This window comes from Thermochaetoides thermophila, assembly GCF_000221225.1.
Source record: "Thermochaetoides thermophila DSM 1495 unplaced genomic scaffold scf7180000011822, whole genome shotgun sequence".
In the NCBI taxonomy this organism is placed as follows: Eukaryota; Fungi; Ascomycota; class Sordariomycetes; order Sordariales; family Chaetomiaceae; genus Thermochaetoides; species Thermochaetoides thermophila.
Window position 1 is genome coordinate 456,570 of NW_006383038.1, and position 20,612 is coordinate 477,181.

At 52.4% G+C, this 20,612-nt stretch overlaps 6 protein-coding genes across 6 annotated transcripts; all 6 read left to right on the top strand.

Moving 5' to 3' along the window:
- Nucleotides 1-639: 639 nt before the first annotated feature.
- On the top strand, nucleotides 640-1,749 carry CTHT_0065700 (uncharacterized protein; the record flags this gene model as incomplete). Its single annotated transcript, XM_006696806.1, has 1 exon — nucleotides 640-1,749. One exon carries the CDS (start codon nucleotides 640-642, stop codon nucleotides 1,747-1,749), a length of 1,110 nt encoding a protein of 369 aa, XP_006696869.1.
- Nucleotides 1,750-2,933: 1,184 nt separating this feature from the next.
- On the top strand, nucleotides 2,934-4,225 carry CTHT_0065710 (uncharacterized protein; the record flags this gene model as incomplete). The annotated part of the gene is made up of 3 exons (XM_006696807.1): nucleotides 2,934-3,013; nucleotides 3,110-3,851; nucleotides 3,923-4,225. 3 exons carry the CDS (start codon nucleotides 2,934-2,936, stop codon nucleotides 4,223-4,225), a joined length of 1,125 nt encoding a protein of 374 aa, XP_006696870.1.
- Nucleotides 4,226-5,631: 1,406 nt separating this feature from the next.
- CTHT_0065720 (NAD+ kinase-like protein) lies at nucleotides 5,632-7,661 on the top strand (the record flags this gene model as incomplete). Its single annotated transcript, XM_006696808.1, has 4 exons — nucleotides 5,632-5,712; nucleotides 5,771-7,037; nucleotides 7,101-7,408; nucleotides 7,641-7,661. The coding sequence occupies 4 exons, from the start codon at nucleotides 5,632-5,634 to the stop codon at nucleotides 7,659-7,661; spliced, it is 1,677 nt and encodes a 558-aa protein (XP_006696871.1).
- Nucleotides 7,662-10,092: 2,431 nt separating this feature from the next.
- Nucleotides 10,093-11,494, top strand: CTHT_0065730 (uncharacterized protein; the record flags this gene model as incomplete). Its single annotated transcript, XM_006696809.1, has 2 exons — nucleotides 10,093-10,264; nucleotides 10,332-11,494. 2 exons carry the CDS (start codon nucleotides 10,093-10,095, stop codon nucleotides 11,492-11,494), a joined length of 1,335 nt encoding a protein of 444 aa, XP_006696872.1.
- Nucleotides 11,495-13,463: 1,969 nt separating this feature from the next.
- CTHT_0065740 (uncharacterized protein) lies at nucleotides 13,464-14,638 on the top strand (the record flags this gene model as incomplete). Its single annotated transcript, XM_006696810.1, has 2 exons — nucleotides 13,464-13,977; nucleotides 14,034-14,638. The coding sequence occupies 2 exons, from the start codon at nucleotides 13,464-13,466 to the stop codon at nucleotides 14,636-14,638; spliced, it is 1,119 nt and encodes a 372-aa protein (XP_006696873.1).
- Nucleotides 14,639-15,905: 1,267 nt separating this feature from the next.
- CTHT_0065750 (uncharacterized protein) lies at nucleotides 15,906-20,579 on the top strand (the record flags this gene model as incomplete). The annotated part of the gene is made up of 2 exons (XM_006696811.1): nucleotides 15,906-18,297; nucleotides 19,801-20,579. The coding sequence occupies 2 exons, from the start codon at nucleotides 15,906-15,908 to the stop codon at nucleotides 20,577-20,579; spliced, it is 3,171 nt and encodes a 1,056-aa protein (XP_006696874.1).
- Nucleotides 20,580-20,612: the final 33 nt, after the last annotated feature.

A 20,612-nucleotide genomic window follows, 5' to 3' on the forward strand; every position in this document is an offset into this window, starting at 1 on the left:
TTCTAGTTTATCTTTCTGCTTTGATGCAAACGATAAGGTGGGAAATTGAAAGCCGTCATAACTGCTCTGGCCAGCTGTAACTCAAGTTCTGCCATAATTTCGTTCTTTTTTTTTTTTTTTTTTTTTTTTTGCCTGGTGCAGCCACGAAAGAATACCTGCGGCTAGCACATACCCGGATCTGCCTTAAAGTAATAGTTTTCAACTTTGTAGGTATCTCTTGAGGGAGCTTATTAATGAACTTATTGTCTGATATCTCGTCATCTTGTTGTGTGGACAGGAAAATCTACCGGAGACACAAGAAGCTCTTTGCTGTATTCTGAGTGTCCCGCCCACGTCCGCTCATCCTCGGGGTATGTTGTCGGAAAGTGGGGACAGTTAGTCCTGGTTCCGGGCCAAGACACTGAAAGCCCAGCAAAACGGGCGGTCTTGACTGCGAAGCGTGCAGTCATAGCCCGCAAATTCGAGTTGGAAACTTTGTCACGCCAAGACTACAACACGTTCTTTGCCTGGCATGGTCATCACCATCCTCATCATCTTCAACCATCATTCTTTACCAAAGCCCGGGCCTTCAACTCCATCGCTATCAGTCACGCTAGTTCAGAAGAAGTAATTGATGGCCTCCTTGCACGAAAGACATTCATGGCTGATCTTATCCGAGACGTTCTCTCCTACATCCCCGCGTCATCGCGGCAGAAAGTGGTCGATGCCTCTAGCAAAATGATGAACGCGGTGGCTGCGATCAACGCCGTCAACGCCACAGCCTTGCTCACCTTATTTTCTACAATCTCACCCGCAATCCGATCTGTGAATGTCACCATTCACCAACCTGGCGTTGCAATCGCGCCATCCCCTCTGCCAGCCCCTAACCCTTCTTCCCATAGCGAGGAGATCATACGCCAATTTGTCCAGCTAGACCGCACAACGAAGTGGGCCTTGGTCGAAAAGATCGCCTTCGAAGGTGACACTTACGAGCCTGAAGGCATTGTGCGCCTGGGCGATGGCGAGCGGTATTTTGTCGCATCCTTTCAGCGCATATACCCCTTACCTGGCGACAACTCACCAAACCCGCATTACGAGGGCTTTGCGCATTTGCTTATCTTTGACAGCCAGGGAAGCCGCGTCGCCTCTGCCACTCTTACCGAGTCAGGTGCTGCTGAGCACCATGCCGGAGGCATCGACTACGACGGCACGCATATCTGGGCGACTCTGGGCCAAAACAAACCCGGCCCAAACTCGACGGCAACGCTGGTGCGAATCGACCCGGAGACGCTGCACGTAGAGCCAATGCTTCGTGCTGCGGATCACTTGGGTGCCGCCGTCCATGACGTGGAAACGGGAAACGTGCTGACGTTGAACTGGGGCGCTCGTAAGGCGTACGTGTGGAATCTGCGGTACAAGGCTGCGCCACAACCGGCGTTTACACAACCAAGAGCGCTGGTCGCCAATCCGAGCCACTGGGTTGATTATCAGGACTGTAAGTTCCTGGGTCATTCGCAGAGATTTGGGTTCCGGCCAGTCATGATTTGCTCCGGCATCACGAAACTCTATGGGGCAGTTATTGGTGGTGTTTCGCTGGTCGATATGGAGAGCATGGTGCCCCTCTACGAGGTCCCCTTAACGATGCGGAGTGACCAGGGAGCGTTGGTGACAAAGAACCCCATGGACGTCGCCATCGTCGATGGCAAGCTCCGACTGTTTTTCCTGCCTGATGAAAGGAACTCGACGCTTTATACGTTTGAGGCGGCGTGAATGTTCGAAAACCAAAACTAACTTTTGCAACTCAGACTGAAAGATCATGGTCAACGTATTCGTATTGATCTCGGACGGGTGACTAGTAGTAGACTTTAGCAGCCCGTCCGTTTTGACTCCTGGGTTGCCCTACCCGCTAAGCGCTCACAGGGTGAGATAATGTCATTTAGAAACCCTAACCCTCAACGGTCCTAAATCGAAAGTGGCTCGTGCTCCGGAACCGCCCCCAAACATCGCCGGCTTGGGCGACAAAGAGTGGGGGCTCGCCAAACAATTGCGGGGCAGTAACCCCTCAATAGGGAGAGACATCGATGGCAATTGATATTGAGGAAGACGCGTGTGTTTGAAGGCGGTGGCGCACCGAATAGCTCTCAGCTTTCTTTTTCAAGGTCGGATTAGGCTCGGCTATCTGCCGAAATCTCTCTGAAGCTGCAGAACGTTTTAACTTTTAGGTTGTCGGACTACGGTCGGACGATACGATATTGATTATCGTCTGGAACGCCGTGGGCGAATCCGTGGAAACCGATAGGCTGACTGTCGAAGCTTCTACCACTCTCCAGCATCCGCGGGAAGCCGCACTCTTGGATCGCCCGGATTCAAGGCTGTGCAGGGGCAACTAACAAGAACTTGTTCTTTATCTTTCAAGCGATTGATGCGAACCGCCTCGTTTTATCTCCAGATCGTAGGGTCGGCCTACTTCAAATCCGACCACAGCTCTCCTGCTGCGTGTCCTGTAGCTGGTCCCCGCGTAAACCATTTAGAGCTGTCTACAGCTGCCCAGAGCTCTCTGGAGCTTTCTTATCACGAGAGCGCTCGTTCATTCGCCCGATTCTTGTCTCCCACTCTCCCACTTTTTGCTCGCCACTAGCGAGTGCAGATCCCAGACCAGCTAGTCCCGTCCAGCGTACAAACATCAAGCTAAACCCACTTCTAACGACCTTCCAATTCGACGACATACCAGAATCCCCATCTGTGTCTCGTGCATTTGCTGCAACCCGACGCATCAGGAGAGAACCAGTTCGATCATATCCACGGGGCTCCCACCCGCAACATTTCCACTCAGGCATTTGCTTCTTCCCCTTGAAACCCATTTACGCAGCAGCTTCCCCACGCACAACCACACAATCAACATCACCCATCACCATCATCATCATCTATCCTGATCATCGTACATATCCACAACAATGGTCAAAGAGACAAAGCTCTACGACCTGCTGAATATCAGCCCCAATGCCACGCAAGATGAGATCAAGAAGGCCTACAGGTATGTTCTGTTCCTTTCCGCAACCCCGCATCTTACGCATCTATTCTTCGGTTCATCCACAATTCCCTTCGACGGCCACGACTAACAATCCTACAGGAAAGCTGCGCTGAAATGGCACCCAGACAAGAATAAGGACAACCCGCAAGCCGCCGAGAAGTTCAAGGAGGTGTCGCAAGCCTATGAGATCCTCTCCGACCCAGAAAAGCGCAAAATATATGACCAGTTTGGCCTCGAGTTCATCCTGCGCGGCGGCCCTGCACCAGATGCCGGTGGCACTGGCCCGCATCCGTTCGCTGGCGGTATGCCCGAGGGCTTCTCGTTCTTCAACATGGGCGGCGCTCCTGGCGGTGCCAGCTTCCACTTCTCTACAGGTCCCGGCGGTGGTGGTTTTGCCTTCAGTGATCCCGAGGAAGTGCTGCGTCGAGCATTCGGCGGTACTAACATCTTCGACGACCTCTTTGGCGGTGCCGCTGGCCGGGCTTCCGGCTCGGGTGGGCCTCGGGCGCGCGCAAGCCGGAGTTCGTTCGGTGCAGACACTATGCGCGATGCCTTTGGCGGTGGTACGGACAGCGCGCGCGGCACTAGGGCGTCCACGCCCGAGGTCACCACTGTAGAGAGGCCTCTGCCAGTCACGTTGGAGGAGCTGTTCCACGGCACGACGAAGAAAATGAGGATCAAGAGGAAGCTGTTCGATGAAACTGGCAAGCGCAGGATGGACGAGATTATCCTGGAAGTTAACATTGAAAAGGGGCTCCGTAAGGGCACCAAGATCCGTTTCAAGGGCGTTGGTGACCAAGAGGAGGGTGGCAGGCAGGACCTTGCGTTTGTCATTGAGGAGGTAAGCTCGACTAATCAATTAACACCATGACTCAGACAGTTTGAGCAAGCCATTGCTAACATAATTTCCAGAAACCGCATCCACTCTTCGTCCGCGACAAAGAAGACCTGTACCACACTATCGATCTGTCACTCAAGGAGGCGCTTACGGGCTGGCACCGCACCATCACCACCATCGACGGCAAGCAGCTCCCAATCGAAAAAACCGGCATCACGCAGCCCGGTAGCCAAGACGTGTACCCGGGCTTGGGCATGCCTGCGTCCAAGAAGCGTTCCAGCACGAATGCTCGCGGCAATTTCATCGTCAAGTATAACGTAAAGTTCCCGACAGAGTTGACAGAAGAGCAGAAGAAAAAGCTGAGGGAGATTCTGTGAGCTTTACCATGTCATGTCTCTCGCTTCTTTTGCTCATTGTTTCTCAACTTTTACTCTCGATTCTTTGGGTCAGGTCAAGCACACCTCGTACATAGCATCGCGATATCAATTCGGCGTTTCGGAGTCTTTTTTCGGCCTTTTTCTATCTACTCTTCTGGGAGTGCTTCCTTGACGGGGCACGGGCTTAGGAGGGATACAACTTGGGAAGGAAGGGATTGAAATAAACAGGCTGAGCTTGGATCATCAGGGGGAGCCGGGACGATGGCATGTAAAAACATGGCGGCAATGGTTGTTTTGAGCAGTGCATTCTATCGGACCCCGGAATGGCATAAGGAGATTATTAAGTGTTGGATTTGTGGTTGATGAGCTTCCCCTGTTGTTTTGATAGGTCCTCTTAATGAGTTTGATGGTGAATGAATAGCACGGACAGTTTCCAGTAATCAACTCGATGCTTGCGTTTCGGGAAAGGTTCCTGGCTGCTCTTGATACAGACAACCCCTCTGTACGTACCATTAATCTTAATTTTGCTTCGAATACGTGACAACTTTTAAGCGTGCCGGGGCAACCGCCACAATTTCCAGAAAAGCCATCTTGCATCTGGTGATGTCTGCATGTAGTGAGTACGAACGGGGGTTCGAAAGGGCACGTCATGTCGTTGACAGGCGTTATACTGGCAGATCGACATCACGCTTGTCCGAGTTCCGCGAAGAGCGCGATGCCAACTGCATTCAACTCCAACTTCATTTAAGGGTTTATCGTACTATGTAAAAGCAATCTAACACCGTCAGCGTAGAAGCATCCAAGCAGACTGCTTCCGGTTTGAATTTTGACCTCGAGGCCGATGGACGGCGATTGGCATCCATACAGCAGCGCATCCCATGACTTATGCAATGGGCCATAACTCGAGCGCTCCGTCTAACGACAAGGCAATGCCATCGGCGATACCAAAGCGACAAGCAACGAAAGTGGTAGGTGGGGGGTCTCAGGCGGTGATTGCGGGGAAGGGTCCTGTCAAAGGCGCACCCCACCGTTGAGGCACTGACGTATGACCCAGCAGAGTAAGATGCGGGAGCTGGTGCCAACGTCCTCGCCCCTGTGACCTATTATCCAATCTTTTCTTGCTTCTTCTGAGGCCGAGAACGACGGATGATCATGATTCAGCCCGCCGTATTTTGCGCTCTCGGAAACTTGCATCGCGGTTGGTGAGGCTTCCTCTGAAGCATCACATTCGCGAGCTTGACATAGACCATCGTCTTGCTATCAATCACTTACCATTACCCCTGGAACTAATATACCACACACACTTTTCTACCTTCTGATGCCATTCCAAGCCTAGACCCTGTATTATCATAGCTTTACCTTTGTCTACTCTGGGTCCGAGTTAATCCTAGGGACTGCCGCCAGTCATGTCGGATCCAAATCCGTCTAAAAGCGTCACGTTCGAGGACGTTCACTATGGCTCAGCTAGTGATGAGGACCACAATCCTGTAGAGGTAGCTTCTTCAATGCGTAATCCTCATTGCTTTCGACAAGCTAACCAGTCAGGTCACTTTCGACCCCACGAGCCCCTACCGCCGGAAGAGCTCCCTCGTCGCTACTGAGCGGCCCCTGATGCCCGCCAACCGGGCAGAATGCATCGTCCATCAATTCCTCGTCGACCAGCAGCGGCGCCTTAAGCGTAGCGATCACAGCACTGAGTCAGCTATCAGCGACACGATCGGCGATGCCTCTCCCTACGATCAGCCCCCACGGGCGTTGGACCTTCGTGGGCGTGGTGGTGGCAGTCGTGGTGGTGCCGGCAGGGAACCGATCATCCAGGACGGCAGCACAGGCGGCGTCAGCGACAACGAGAACGGCATTGCCAGCAGCGCAAGCAGTACTACCGGGCAGCCGGACGAGGCGCAATGGCGAGAGGAGATGGCATTGGCGCACCACATGCGCGCTTGTTCAGGCGACTCGTTCTCGACTGACGCTGGAATCGCGTCTCGGACGCCGTCGCAGCTGGATCTGCACGGGGCGTCCGCTGACGCGGCGAATTCACGGCTGCTGACCAAGAAGCAGCTGAGCGAGATGGCCTGGGGCGTGAGGGAGCTGAGCCGCCGGTTGGGGAGCATGCGTCTTAAGCTGCGTGTGAAGAGTATCTTCCTGCTTACCAAGATCTACGATGCGGAGCTAATTGCTAAGACGAGGGAACTGTGTCGTTGGTTGTTGGATCGCGAACGGGATGTGAGGTATACTATCTATATCGATCGGGCGTTGAAAGATAATAAGAGGTTTGACGTGGCTGGGTTGTTGGAGGAAGTGAAGCAGGATTATGTGAAGTCTGGTGAGGTATCGGAGGAGGCAAGTCACGACATTGCCCGGCGTCTGCGCTTCTGGGATGAGTCTATTTGCCGTAACAGGCCACATACATTCGACTTCGTCATCACCCTGGGCGGAGACGGTACGGTTCTCTATGCCAGCTGGCTGTTTCAGAGGATTGTACCACCTGTGCTCAGTTTCGCGCTTGGCAGCCTGGGGTTTCTGACAAAGTTCGACTTTGAGCACTACCAGGAGACGCTAAACAAGGCATTTGAACATGGCGTTACGGTCAGCTTGAGGCTCCGGTTCGAAGGGACAGTCATGCGCAGCAGACATATTCGGCCGAGGTCAAGAAGTTGTGCTAGTTCTGTGGATGGAGGGGATGAGGAGTCCAAGAGGGATTTGGTTGAAGAGCTCATTGGTGAGGAGCAGGACGATCAACACACTCACCAGCCTGATGGGACGTATGTGGTGTTAAATGAAGTTGTCGTCGACCGCGGACCGAATCCGAGTGAGTCTTTCTCTTTATCATTCAAAAACTAAATTTCGTTGTGCTAACGACCTGACCCACTAGCCATGTCCAACATCGAGATCTTCGGCGACGACGAACACTTTACGTCTGTTTCAGCTGACGGTATCTGTGTGAGCACACCCACGGGTTCTACAGCTTACAACCTCGCCGCGGGCGGCTCGCTCTGTCACCCGGAGAACCCCGTCATGCTGGTGACGGCCATCTGTGCCCACACCCTTTCTTTTCGGCCCATCATCCTACCCGACACGATCGTGCTACGCATCGGCGTGCCTTACGACGCGCGTACCAGCTCGTGGGCCAGCTTCGACGGCCGTGAGCGTATCGAGCTGCGTCCTGGTGACTACGTAACTGTGAGCGCGAGCAGGTATCCATTTGCATGTGTTCAGCCGCGTGGGCGGCGGAGTGAGGACTGGATCAAGAGCATTAGTGCCAAGCTGGCTTGGAACACTCGGCAAGCGAGGCAGAAAGCCTTCAAGGGATGGGATAAGTAGGGATACTCCCTTCCAGAGGAGTAATGGTGCTTGTCGAGCAAGAAAAGTCGGGATGTAGATCACAGAGGTTACTTGCGCTGACTGGATGCAGACCCTCTTCTTCTCCTCGTAAAAGGACAGGAAAACTTTAACGGACTGGGCCTGGGGAGCTCCTACTCATCGACGCTGTTTGCTGTTTTCCCATGTTGGCATCTTGAACCCAAAACCACGACTTGGTAACCTGGTCATACAGCCTTTACCCTGTGTACAATACCTGTACTATACGCATCCTTTTGTATAAGTAATTCTTCCTATTGAAGACTGACTGCCAAGCGTTACCTGCGTTCCTTCATGATCTTCTAAAGCTGAACCATCCAAAGAAGATGTTTGTGACCGAAGCTAGGAAAAAGTGGACCGGAGGTATCCGTTCCATCTGACGGTCGTTTTCCCTTGTTAAGTGTTGATATGACAACCTCATGTAGATGTGGCAAATAGCAAGCCCTTGCACAGAAAACAATCTCGCAGTTTTCCACTGGCAATTCGGCGAGTGTAACTGACTTCACTTTCCCTCAGTCTAGTTCTCGAGCTTAGAGTTTTGCTCTACGAGCGACTCTTAATCATGAGCGCTACCAGGAAAACATTATAAGAGCTCTGCGTGCTTTATTTCCCAATGCTCGGTATGAGAGACATCAAGTAAATGAAAGCGAAAAACCTCAGTAAGGGTTTACAATGCTTTACCTTGTATCTGTTCGTTTCGAGTTCCAGGTACTTTCAGATTCAGCTTGCTATGAACAATACCCAGCTGTCTAAAGGTGCTGGGAGATGTTTGTTGGAATATTCTACCCAGCTTACGCGGTCAAGCTCAAGAAAAGTTTAATCTAGGGATCCAAATCAAGTAGCCTCACAGAAAAGAGACATGAGTCTTTCACTAAACCTGGTGACACTTTGTCCATTTAGCGCTCCTGCAATTTGTCACCTTGAGGATGCTCCGGAAGACCAGTCCGCTTTGATTCTGAGTTGGGGCAAGCAATTAGACGGCATTGCCATGCAATTGGTTGTTCCTGAGCCGGCTATCAGGGTAGCATGAGGATAGCGACTGGATGGCAGGAAGGTTTGGTTGAGGGTCAGGGTTTTATGGTCTAGCAGCTCCTTCCGGCTTCCACCTCAAAGAGTTGTCTTGGATCATCGGAGGACGCTGCCAGCTTACTCGGGTGCACCGGAATCTCAACGTTTCTTTCTCTCCATCTTCAACACCCAAACAACGAGAATGCAACAACGATCTGGAAACTGTGGGAATGTCTCTTCCCAGGAAAACGTACGTCGCCCTCCACCGGGCTTTCTCTCCCTGCCTTAAAAGTTGCGATTTATGATCTACGAACTGTTTCTCATCAGCTGAATCGAGTTGAAGTCATCAAGCCATCGGAATCATCTACATCATCGCATAAGTCGGAGAAGAAGTCGCAGAGGTCACAGCAAGTGCCTTTGAATGCCGGCTAATTTGGGTGGACCCAATCCTGCTGCCTCCTGATCGTCTTCGCTGCCGTCAATATTCCGTGTCGTCGTCACTCCTGAGAGCCTACAAACAGATCTTGTCCGACGCTACGCCTGTATTGTACGGCAAGAATATCTTCTTCGGTGAAAGCAGACGTATTTTCACCGAGTGTATCGATCAGACATGGCCGGACAATTCAAGTTACCTCCGTGAAATCGAGATAATTGTAATATTGACCCTTGTCCGAGAGACAACGAGGCTTGGTTCAAGGTTCTCAACCGGCCGGGTTGTGGCGCGAAATCGCTGCGCATTTTCAAAATACACAGAGGTTGTAACGTTGAAGAACCAGCCAATGGGGTGGACAAAAGGAAACTGGGGGTTGATGTTCGGACATGGAATTTGCGAGGATAGTAACAAGAAAATTGAAGGGGATGACGGCGATCAGACCATCAGGGCTCTACGGAAAGAGGAGGCCAAAATATATCGAGAAAAAACGTCAGGAGCGGCGGTGAGGGTGGAGAGGAATAAGCCAGAGTGTAAGGGTGATGTGATCGGATAGGAGCTGGTTGAAACGAACAGTGTTGATATTTGGTCAGGGACGTGACCTAAGTAGAACAGAGGTATCAATAATATAGAGCAGGGGGGTTCTGCAATCAAATGGATGAAGGAGTGATAAGAGAAGTTGAAATTAAGAGAGCGAAAAGTAGACTCAGAATCGACTAAAGAATGAAACTGGGACGTAACGGACGAGGCAACGCTTTCATTGAAGACAGAGCCAGTGGGGCTCGTACCGCATGTGTAATGTATTTGTATTCTATGTAATAGTACGCATGCACGAGCCTCTATGTAATCCGTGCCACGCCTGATCGCTGATAGCCCACCCGTCCCGCATCCCGCAGTTGCCGAAATTTTGGCGTGAGCCAAATTTTCAGCCCACCTCAACCCCAAAAAACTGTCGAATCCTGCCTGGCAGCTCGCCGTCAACCCGTTCCTGAATCCCCCCGTCGCCATTCTTTCCTGTCTCTTGGTTTGTTTTGTTTCGTAATCGCATCAATTCGTCCTTTCAGGCAAAATGTCGGCCATCTCCAGGACATTCGCTCCGTTCCTGCGGACGGCCCGCCTTTCTCTCTTCCGTCAGGCCCAGAATCCTCTGGTTCAGCTGCAGCGCGAGTCCAGGACGCCCATCCTCAACTTCGCTCGCACCTATGCCGTCTACACTCGTGACAAGCCGCATGTGAACATTGGTACGTTGCTTCCATCTCCCGTTAGACTAGTTCATCGTCGTGCGTGGGCTAATGCCTTCGATTCCAGGTACCATTGGTCACGTCGACCATGGCAAGACGACTCTCTCTGCTGCTATCACCAAGAGACAGGCTGAGAAGGGCCTTGCTAACTTCCTCGACTATGGCGCCATTGACAAGGCTCCTGAGGAGCGCAAGCGTGGTATCACTATCTCGACTGCCCACATCGAGTACTCGACCGAAAACAGGCACTACTCCCACGTCGACTGCCCTGGTCACGCCGATTACATCAAGAACATGATCACTGGTGCCGCTGCCATGGACGGCGCTATCATTGTGGTCGCTGCCTCCGACGGTCAGATGCCCCAGACTCGTGAGCACATGCTCCTCGCCCGCCAGGTCGGTGTCCAGCGCCTGGTCGTCTTCGTCAACAAGGTTGATGCCCTTGAGGACCCCGAAATGCTTGAGCTCGTCGAGATGGAGATGCGCGAGCTTCTCAACCAGTACGGCTTTGATGGCGAAAACACCCCCGTCATCATGGGTTCTGCCCTGTGCGCCCTCGAGGGCAAGCGCCCTGAAATCGGCGCTGAGAAGATCGACGAGCTGCTCAAGGCTGTCGACGAGTGGATCCCCACTCCCCAGCGCAGCGTTGACAAGCCCTTCTTGATGTCCATCGAGGACGTCTTCTCCATCGGTGGCCGTGGTACCGTCGTCTCGGGCCGTGTCGAGCGCGGTATTCTGAAGAAGGACTCTGATGTCGAGATCGTCGGCAAGCGCAACGAAGTCATCAAGACCAAGGTCACTGATATCGAGACCTTTAAGAAGTCGTGTGAAGAGGCTATTGCCGGCGACAACTCTGGTCTCCTGCTCCGTGGTGTCCGTCGTGAGGACGTCAAGCGTGGCATGGTCGTTGCTGCTCCTGGCTCCGTCAGCGCCCACAAGAAGTTCCTGCTCTCCATGTATGTCCTGACCAAGGAGGAGGGTGGTCGTCACACCGGCTTCCAGCAGAACTACCGCCCTCAGGTCTTCATTCGCTCTGCCGACGAGGCTTGCACCCTCACCTGGCCCGAGGGCACTGAGGACCCCCACAGCAAGATGGTCATGCCTGGCGACAACGTCGAGATGGTTGCTGAGATCCATCACCCTATTGCCATGGAGCCCGGTCTCCGCGTCACCATCCGTGAGGGTGGCCGCACTGTCGCCACTGGCTTGATCACCCGTATCCTGGATTAACGGGGGCGTCTTTTACGACGGGGCAACGGGTTGATCGATCGGTCAAGTTGGCTGGTCCACAATGTACGACGATGCTGCTAGAGCCAGCAGTCAGCTGGTTGGCCTCTCAGGTGAGGACGGAATGACACTTTAGGGTCGGTCCTTGTGATACTAGTACGGTAGTATTATATTGGGTGGACAAGGCGCTGGGAGTGGGGGGATACTAGGGGAGTTGTTGTGATACACTGTAAATGTACAAATGAAATCTTTGTCATGATATGTATTATTGTCTTTTTGCTGAATGAATCTCGCTTCTCATATGGCTGAATATGGTCTTGGGTAGTCTTCAGGTGATATCTCCTCTCACAGTGTTGTTAGGAGTCTTAACTACTCAATGGCGTTTACTCAATGGCATTTTGTATCATGGAATCATGTACTAGAAAGGGGAAAATGTTGAAGACAAAACACATTGATCCAGAAGGGGCAGCCAGTGTGAGAGAGCAACCTTCGTAGTAAGACCATTAAGAGATGAGCGAAATATGGACGGATGAATCGGCTTCCGTGGTCGATTGATTGAGATCACAAAAACAATCCCATCCCTTCCTGTTGTTAAAGGAAAATCAAACCCCGAGCGGTTCCGCTGCCGTATATGGATATCGTGCAATGCCAGTAGAACTCCCAATCGGTTTTGGTTTAGGTTGACATGACGGGCGGCTTTATGTCATCAAAATCCTCCCGTATTGTCATGGTCCCCTCCCAGAACGCCGAATCCATTCCGTCCATGATTCCATTCCCTCCTTCTCTCCTACGACATCCTCTACTCCGTACCGTACGGTACGACGCCTCTCGATTTTGTGGGCAAAGGTCGTTTACCGGTACTATTAGTGGGTTAGAGTTGTTTAAAATGACCAGATGACGAATGAGGATGTACCTTGACGAAGCCAATGTCGTTGGCCTTCTCACGGAAGCACTGACGGCAGATGTTGAGGCCGTACTTGCGGATCAGACCGGCTTGGTGCTTGCAGACACGGCTGTGAACAAACATCTCCCGTCAGCAATTGGTCCTTCACAGTTTTGATTTCCGGTAATCATTTGTGCCCTCTGTGCTCTCATCTGCTCGCTCTCATCTTTGATCCTCCTCTTTCCAATCCTCTTTTCCTGGAACGTCTTCCGCGTCATACCACAGCTCTTCTTTTTTTTTTTCCTCTCTTTCTCCGGTCATATTGATTCGGTGGTTGATCGGTGTGACGATGATGACGAAAATGATCATGGTTGATTCTTACCAGCTGCGGGAGCCCTTGCCGTAGTTGCGGGGGCGCGAGTACCAAACGTTGTCGTGAGCCATCTTGTTGGATGTTCTTTGGTGTCGACCTGTGCTGCGACTGGTACGAAGAGATCGGGAGGAGAACTGGTCGTAGATGGTCGGAAGCTCGCGGACGGTGTCGGCCGAATTTTCGAGAGTTGGACCCAGGCTGCCAAAATTGGGGTTGATTTTTCTTGTGCGGGAGGGCTTGTGCACTGAGGCGCCGAGTGTGGCTGGTAAGAATTATTCTGTGGGGTATCGTGGCTTTTCAAGATGCAGACATGTGCCTTATCGGTGGGTCAGGAGAGCCTTATCGGGCGGCAGTTGTGGATGGTGGGGCATCAGACAGTGTGCAAACAGAGGCGCGAGACAGTAACGCCGCCCAATCGCGGGGCTGTCGTTGGCTGGGAAGCGGGATGGACAGGGGTGATCTTACGCTGGTGAGCTCAGGCTCGACTGGCAAAGTGGCATCTTTCAGCGGACCGGAAAGGAACCTGAGACCTGGCGTTGTTGCGAGGCAGAGAGCCCTTTGTCGCTGCCATCAACTCCGCTCTTTGGATTTGGCCTAGTCTTTTTTCTTGAATCTTCTGGCGTTAATTTCTGGTAATTAATCAACAAATTTGCTTCCATCCTTGCTTCGAGACAACCTGGACTCACAGAAGAAGGCGATCTGCAACAACCATCGTCATGGTTCTTCTTAAGAGCTTCGTGCTCGTCACTCTCGCGGCCGCGGCCGCGGCTAAGTCGGCCGTCCTCGATCTTATCCCTTCCAATTTTGACAAGGTTGTGCTGAAGTCCGGCAAGCCGACTCTTGTCGAGTTCTTCGCTCCCTGGTGCGGGCATTGCAAAAACCTGGCTCCCACATACGAGGAGCTCGGCCTTGCTTTCGAGCACGCCAAGGACAAGGTGCAAATCGCTAAGATTGACGCCGATGAGCACCGAGATCTGGGCAAGAAGTATGGTGTTCAGGGCTTCCCAACACTCAAGTGGTTTGATGGGAAGAGCGACAAGCCCCAAGAATACAGCGGAGGTCGCGATTTCGACAGCCTAGCCAACTTCATCACGGAGAAGACTGGTATCCGGCCGAGGAAGAAGCTCGCGCCACCGAGCAACGTGGTTATGCTCACAGATGCGACCTTCAAGAAGCATATTGGTGGCGACAAGCACGTCCTAGTGGCCTTCACTGCCCCCTGGTGTGGACGTGAGTACTCTGTGATGTTCTTTGTGTCCAAGCTAGTCGCTGCTAACATGAATTAGACTGCAAGAACCTCGCCCCGACTTGGGAGGCCCTGGCCAACAACTTTGCTAACGAGCCCGATGTCGTGATTGCCAAGGTTGATGCGACCCACGAGGGCAGCAAGGGTACGGCGTCCGAATATGACATTCGTGGCTATCCGACTATCAAGTTCTTCCCCAAAGGAAGCACTACGCCCATTGACTACACTGGCTCTCGCTCGGAGGAAGCCTTTGTGAAATTCCTGAACGAGAATGCTGGGACCCACCGCGCTGCTGGCGGCGGTGTTGACTCAACGGCTGGTACCGTCACTGCTCTTGATGCTATTGTTGCAAAATACGTTAACGGAGAACTATCCCTGAGCGAGGCGACTGAGGCGGCCAAAAAGACAGCTGAGGAGGTTAAGGATGACAAGGCTGCCAAGTATGCTCCGTATTATGTGCGCGTCTTTGAGAAGCTCGGCGGGAAGCCCGAGTATGCGAGCAAGGAACTTGCGCGCCTAGAGGGTATTGTCAAGAAGGGTGGTCTCGCCCCTGCCAAGCAGGATGAACTGCAGAGCAAGACCAACATCTTGAGGAAGTTCCTGGAGAAGCCGGAGGAGAAGGGTGAGGAAAAGGAAGAGCTCTAGAGGAAAACAGTGTTGGCGACACTTGTTGTGAGGGTTTGTTAAGTTATATAGAAGCCATTAGTCAGTGTACAATGTATCGGGTCTACCCTATACCCAGGTAATTATCATTGCCCAAAGTTGTGTCCTACCATATCCACCCCAATCCCATCGATTCTCACATCCATGCAACATTACGCCTTTCAGACTAGAGCCTCCTCCTTCTTTCTAGCTTGAGCCTGACTTCTTTTCTTTGTTGTTTGCCACCAACTGAGCCTCAAGGTTATCAAGCCGGCGAGACATCTCATCCACTACTCAACATCATTAGTACTGGACACTTATCAACCCATACGATTCAAAACCCAGTCACTCACATTTGGCAAAAATTTCACTTGATACGCCGGCAAACTTATTGGATAGAGTGTTGAGCAGGTCTTCGAGCTGGGCAGTCAGCTCAGCCTGGGCATTATCAGCCTCTTCCTAACCGGAGCGTGAGTGCGAGTTTAGGTATAATAAACGGAATAAGAGCGGCTGGTTATCCTACGTTAGTGTTTTGGTTGTTTGTGGTTTCGTTGTTGCTTGAAGACATTTTAGTTCTTCCTCTGTTCAGTAGAAGCGTGATTGAAACCAACTCAACACGTATCGGAGCTCCGTCGACCTCAGCGTTGGCTGTCTCTTGTCCCAAACCCACGCGACAATGTCCCGACTGGGGGCTTGAAGACGCGGGCACAGTTAGTTTCCTGCATATGCACTGTGCTTGCTTGTCCTGCTGTCACATGATTGGCTACGAAGTTACAGAGAGGCTCTTCTGTAGGCGCGCACCCCGAACCCACATCGTGTTACTGCGGCCTAGTTAGTTTTTATTGTAACCGTACGCCACGGAACCTGATATGGGACCTTCACAAACATCGAACTGCATCAGTGATTGCTTCATCCTGACACAACAACAGTTACTGTAATTACTCTGTTGGCATCAGAGGTCCGGGAGGCACTTAGTTTCATCCAACAAAGCAAGTCTTTAAGGGTACGCATTACACGGCTTTGATGATTCATCACTTCGTGCCGCTCATATATACGACAGGAGTGAAGAAGTCGACTGTCATCCTACATCATCGCCTCATCAGCGGATCCAAGTCACAAACCTCACGAAAAAAAACACCTTGAATCGCTACCCTGTCAACCTGCCTAGATTCGAAATACCATATACCCTTCTGCTTGATTCTAGACGTTAGCCATGGTATCCGAGTCATAGCATTCCACTCATTCATGTCCCGATGAATGACTGATCGCCATGCCTTCATCACGCGAAAATGCCCGACTTTGGCTGCTCCTTTTCATCTTCTTCCTTACCCTCTTTTCACGCAGTGACGGCCCATCATCTATATTGTCATCGACCTTTGGCAATGACCCCGGTCTTGTCCAGCTGAGAGAAGCCCATGGCATCCTGAACAGCACCACATGGGGCGCATTTGTCCCCAACGAAGTCAAGGAGCACAGCCCACCATGGGATAGTCCACGCTTCCTCAACCTAACAGGCTTCAGATCGACTGATGGCTTCGCATGGAAGGACCTTACATACTTCAAAAACCGCTGCACGCAATGGAGCAACCACGTTTACCCCCCGGATTCCTCTGGCATCAGCTGGAATCATGGACCAGAAAAGAAGACATGGCAAAATGCCACTGGAACCGTTCATGGGAAGTGGGTGCGTCGCAAGGGCTCTGTTCCAAGGACCGCTGCTTCGTACAACTTGACGGCCATCGCCCCCGGCGTCGACTGGGCGTTCGAAGAAGAGCACGACATCACAGACGGATGGGCCTGGAACGTGACCGGTAACCACGGCACCATCCTTCTTCGTCTACATGAAGATGATAGCGATGTTGTGTATACGGAGCCACTGGAAGATGGCGAGCAACTGCATTCGGCAAGTGTGGCTAGGGAGATTTCGGCTGTGGCAAATATCCAAGATGAGGAGACTGCTACTGCATCCAGCTTCGCTCTCCGTCTCTACGGCGTCCACTGGCCGCGCCAAGGCTCTATCCTTTTGACTACGACGAGTGAGAAGTTTGCTGGCATTTTTGGACTGCCGCATCTGTCCCCTGATCCAGAATTCTTCCACTCAAGTCAAATGCTTCTTAATCGGACCATAGATGCTGTTCTTCGTAGAAGGGAGAGGAGTAGGTTCTCTGGTTCCAGCAACCCATGGACAGCGGTAGTCGAAGAAGATGGGCTGGACGATGTTCCGATCCCACGTTGCGAGTACATCATGTACTTGCAGCTGCATCCTATCCACTACAATGTTTTGGGGGATGATAATCCGAACCACAGTCCCCTAGAAATTGACAAGCTCGAGCGCGAACTGCGGTTCCCGACTGGGGCGCCCAGGTGGGGTGTACCCGAGCTGCGCATGTCCATGGTTGCTTGGTCTCCAGACTGCTCATATTACCTCGAGTCGAAGGGGCCACCACTGTTCCCGTCGGTCGAGGGCGAGCATCTGGTCGGCGTCAAGTCAGAAATACTGCTTGCGCGGATCAAGTTGTGGATGTTTGGGTTCGCAGCTATTCTGATGGGGCAGTTGTGGCTGTTACAAGGGCAAATGAAGGAGTCCAATACTCCGTCAACCCTCGGCCGCATCAACTTCTATACTGTTGCGACGATGCTGATGGCTGACGGTCTCGTATTTGTTTGCTCGTCAGCCTGGAGCCTGTCAGCAACTAACACTTTCTTGCCATCTCTGATGCTAACCTTTGCAGCCTTCATGTCAATGACCATCGGTGCCGGGTTTTTGTCCGAAATCTACAAGAACCAAGAGCCAGAAAGGAGGCGTGAACAACAACAACAGCAGCAGCAGCAGCAGCGGACAAACAATGCCCAGCCTACCGCCGTAAACCAGTCCTCATCAAGTGGCAGGCTCCCTGCCCCCGTAACCGCCGGACCTGTTCGCCCACTATCTCCCCCAATCATCATCCCCTCTGACCAAGATATCGACGCTGAAATCGCTGCCAATTCCTCCCCTGGTGCATCAACCTTGCCCACGGGCGCAACCACAACTGGCCCATCCCGACCTCGACTTTCCTCCTTCGCCTCCATCACCGGCACCTTCGTCTTTTCCGGCATTCTAATTCTCATTATCACAGCCTCCTCCCTATCCTGGCCGCCCCGAGCCCGCGCCATCTATCTCAACATCATCTCCTTTACCTATCTTAGCATGTGGGTGCCGCAGATACGCCGAAACATCCTGCGCAACTCTCGCCGCGCCTTCGCCTGGCGCTTCGTCATCGGCCAGTCGGTCTTGCGCCTACTGCCGTTCGCCTACTTCTACCTAGTCCGGGACAACATTCTATTTGTGGAGCCCGATATAACGGTGTTTGGGCTGCTGTGTGCGTGGGTGTGGATACAGATTTTTGTGCTGGGAGTGCAGGACGTGTTGGGGCCACGGGCTGGGATCCCCGCTAACTGGCTACCTCCCGTGTGGGAGTACCATCCTGTGCTTAGGGAGGATAATCTTGAGGCGGGTGGACTGCCGATAGGGTTGGTTGCTTCTTCTTCGGGCTCGACGTCGGGAGATAGCGCGCCGCCCTCGCCGTCTGCCGATCGGAAACGGTCGTGGTCGCTTGGCGCGGATGAGACGCCGGAAGATGGGGCTCGTCGTCGCGAGCGGGAGAAGGAGTTCCAGCGCCATGGTATGGTGCTACGGTACATTGATTGCGCGATCTGTACTGAGGTGTTAGAGGTACCTGTTGTCGTAAGGCCTGGGGCTGCTACTAGGAGTGATGGATTGGCGGGTGTGTTTGCCCGGCGCGCGTATATGGTCACGCCGTGCAGACATATCTTCCATACGAAGTGTTTGGAGGGTTGGTTTAGGTATAAGTTGCAGTGTCCTATTTGTAGGGAGGAGTTGCCTCCTTTGTGAGAGATAAGGTTCGAGTTATGTAACGCGAGTCTGTATTAGGGGAATAAGAATGGAAACTTGCCGTCCCTCAACTATGCAGTTAAACTCTCTTTTAACAAGCTCAGTAACCATAGACGATATTTTATCTACCTTGCTCATTTTTATACAACTGTTATCATGTTTCCAACTGCTGACATGGAGTGAATGCTGCGCAATGAATGGGCAAAGAAGAGCGTTTAAGTCAACGACGTGCTACCTCTCTCAGCTCTGCTACCAACTAGATAGCATGCTGGGTAGCTGATTGCCTCGGCATCAGCGAGCCAATTACGAAGCTGCATGAGAAGATAAGGAGTTGGTTTGAAAGGAAAAACCGCTTCAACACATTTCAAAGATCAAAGCTCATCTCGCTTGTGGCGCGTTGCAGCCTGGAGGTGATTGATTAAGCTTCGATGGGCTCACACATTGGCTGTGGTAACCCACGGGCCTTGGATATCGAGAGAAGTGTGAGCATAACACACAGGAAACCTTACTGAAGCTCATGAAGTAGAAGACTTTCATCCTTTTTCATTTTACTTGGGTTCAGTAACTGCCTAGTCCTCCCCTGAACTTGATCCTACTGTTGACTAGTGTCTGACTTAACTTATCCCCCATCCAGGACGGGCAGGCACACTGCCCATTGGGCATCCAAATCCCTGCTCTAAGCCCTACCTTGCTCCACCTATGACGAAATGATCGACGGCAGCGACCGGCTTGGCAACGGCAATTGCGTGCCGAAGGCGAGGCTGTGCTAAGGCTGCTGTGTCGCCGGGCCAACAACGGGCCGATGCGTGAGAGCAGAGACAAGGGGAGGCGCAGGCTTAATTCATTGGCTGACCAGCCAGTGGTCAGGGCAGGCCGAGGGATCGGGTCTGAGGTTTTGTTGTTAAAAAAAATGTTCGATTAAAGAGCAGGTTTCCAAACCTTGCTGTGAGACAGTGAGACGGTACCGGGTGTGTCCTTTCCGTGCTTGTTGCTTAAAGGCGGATGTGCTGTGTGGGATTTGTCGATTCCATTCCTACGCTGCCTGCTGTGTGGTGTGGCTCTCCTGCGCGTTCTGTTCTGTGTTTGTGCTGAAGTCAACAGGACGACTGAATCGATTTGAAATCAGTTCTCCTGACAACAACGCCAACAATACGATCGATTACTATCCAATTTCTGAACCGCTCCAATCCCAATTCTTCCTCCATAGCCAAAATGACCAAGGAACGCCCTGACCCCTCTCCTCACCCAACAATAACAACCTGCTAACATCCAGCTCCACAGATCACAACTCTGCTCCTTGACTGCGACAACACCCTCGTCCTCTCGGAGGAACTCGCCTTTGCAGCCTGCGCAGACCTCCTCAATGAGATCGCCTCCTCCAAATTCGTGCCCCTCGGGCAGCCCTTCACGGGCGAGCAACTCGTCGTCGAGTTTGTGGGGCAAAACTTCCGGGGCATGCTGCACACCTTGCGTGCACGCTGGCAACAGGAACATCCGGGATACGAGGGTTTGACGGATGACGAGATTGAGACGTATGTGAAGTTGGAGGAGGATAAGGTGATTGAGAGGTTGAAGAGAGATTTGGTGCCTTGTGTAGGCGCTGAAGAGGCGTTGAAGAGGGTTAGAGAGAATAGAGAGGGGATCAAGATGGCGGTAGTCAGTAGCTCGGCGCTGAGGAGACTGAAGGCGAGTATTGAGAAGGTTGGGTTTGAGCGGTTCTTCAAGGATGTTGAGACTGGAGAGCAACTGCTCTTCAGCGCGGCGAGCAGCTTGCCGAAGCCAACGAGTAAGCCCGATCCGGCGATCTATTTGTATGCGATGGAGAAGCTTGGAATCAAACCAGAGGAGTGTGTTGCTGTTGAGGACAGCAAGAGTGGGACGCTGAGCGGTACCAGGGCGGGGATAAAGGTCATCGGGTATGTTGGGCCGTATAAGGCCGAAGAGAGGGAACATATGGCCAAAGTGTTGAGAGAAGCTGGCGCAATCATTGTTATGGAGGATTGGGCGGAATTTGAGGAATGCCTGGCAAAGATCGAGAGTGGGAGCGTTTAGGGGTTGAATCTTTGGAATAACTGGAAGTTTGGA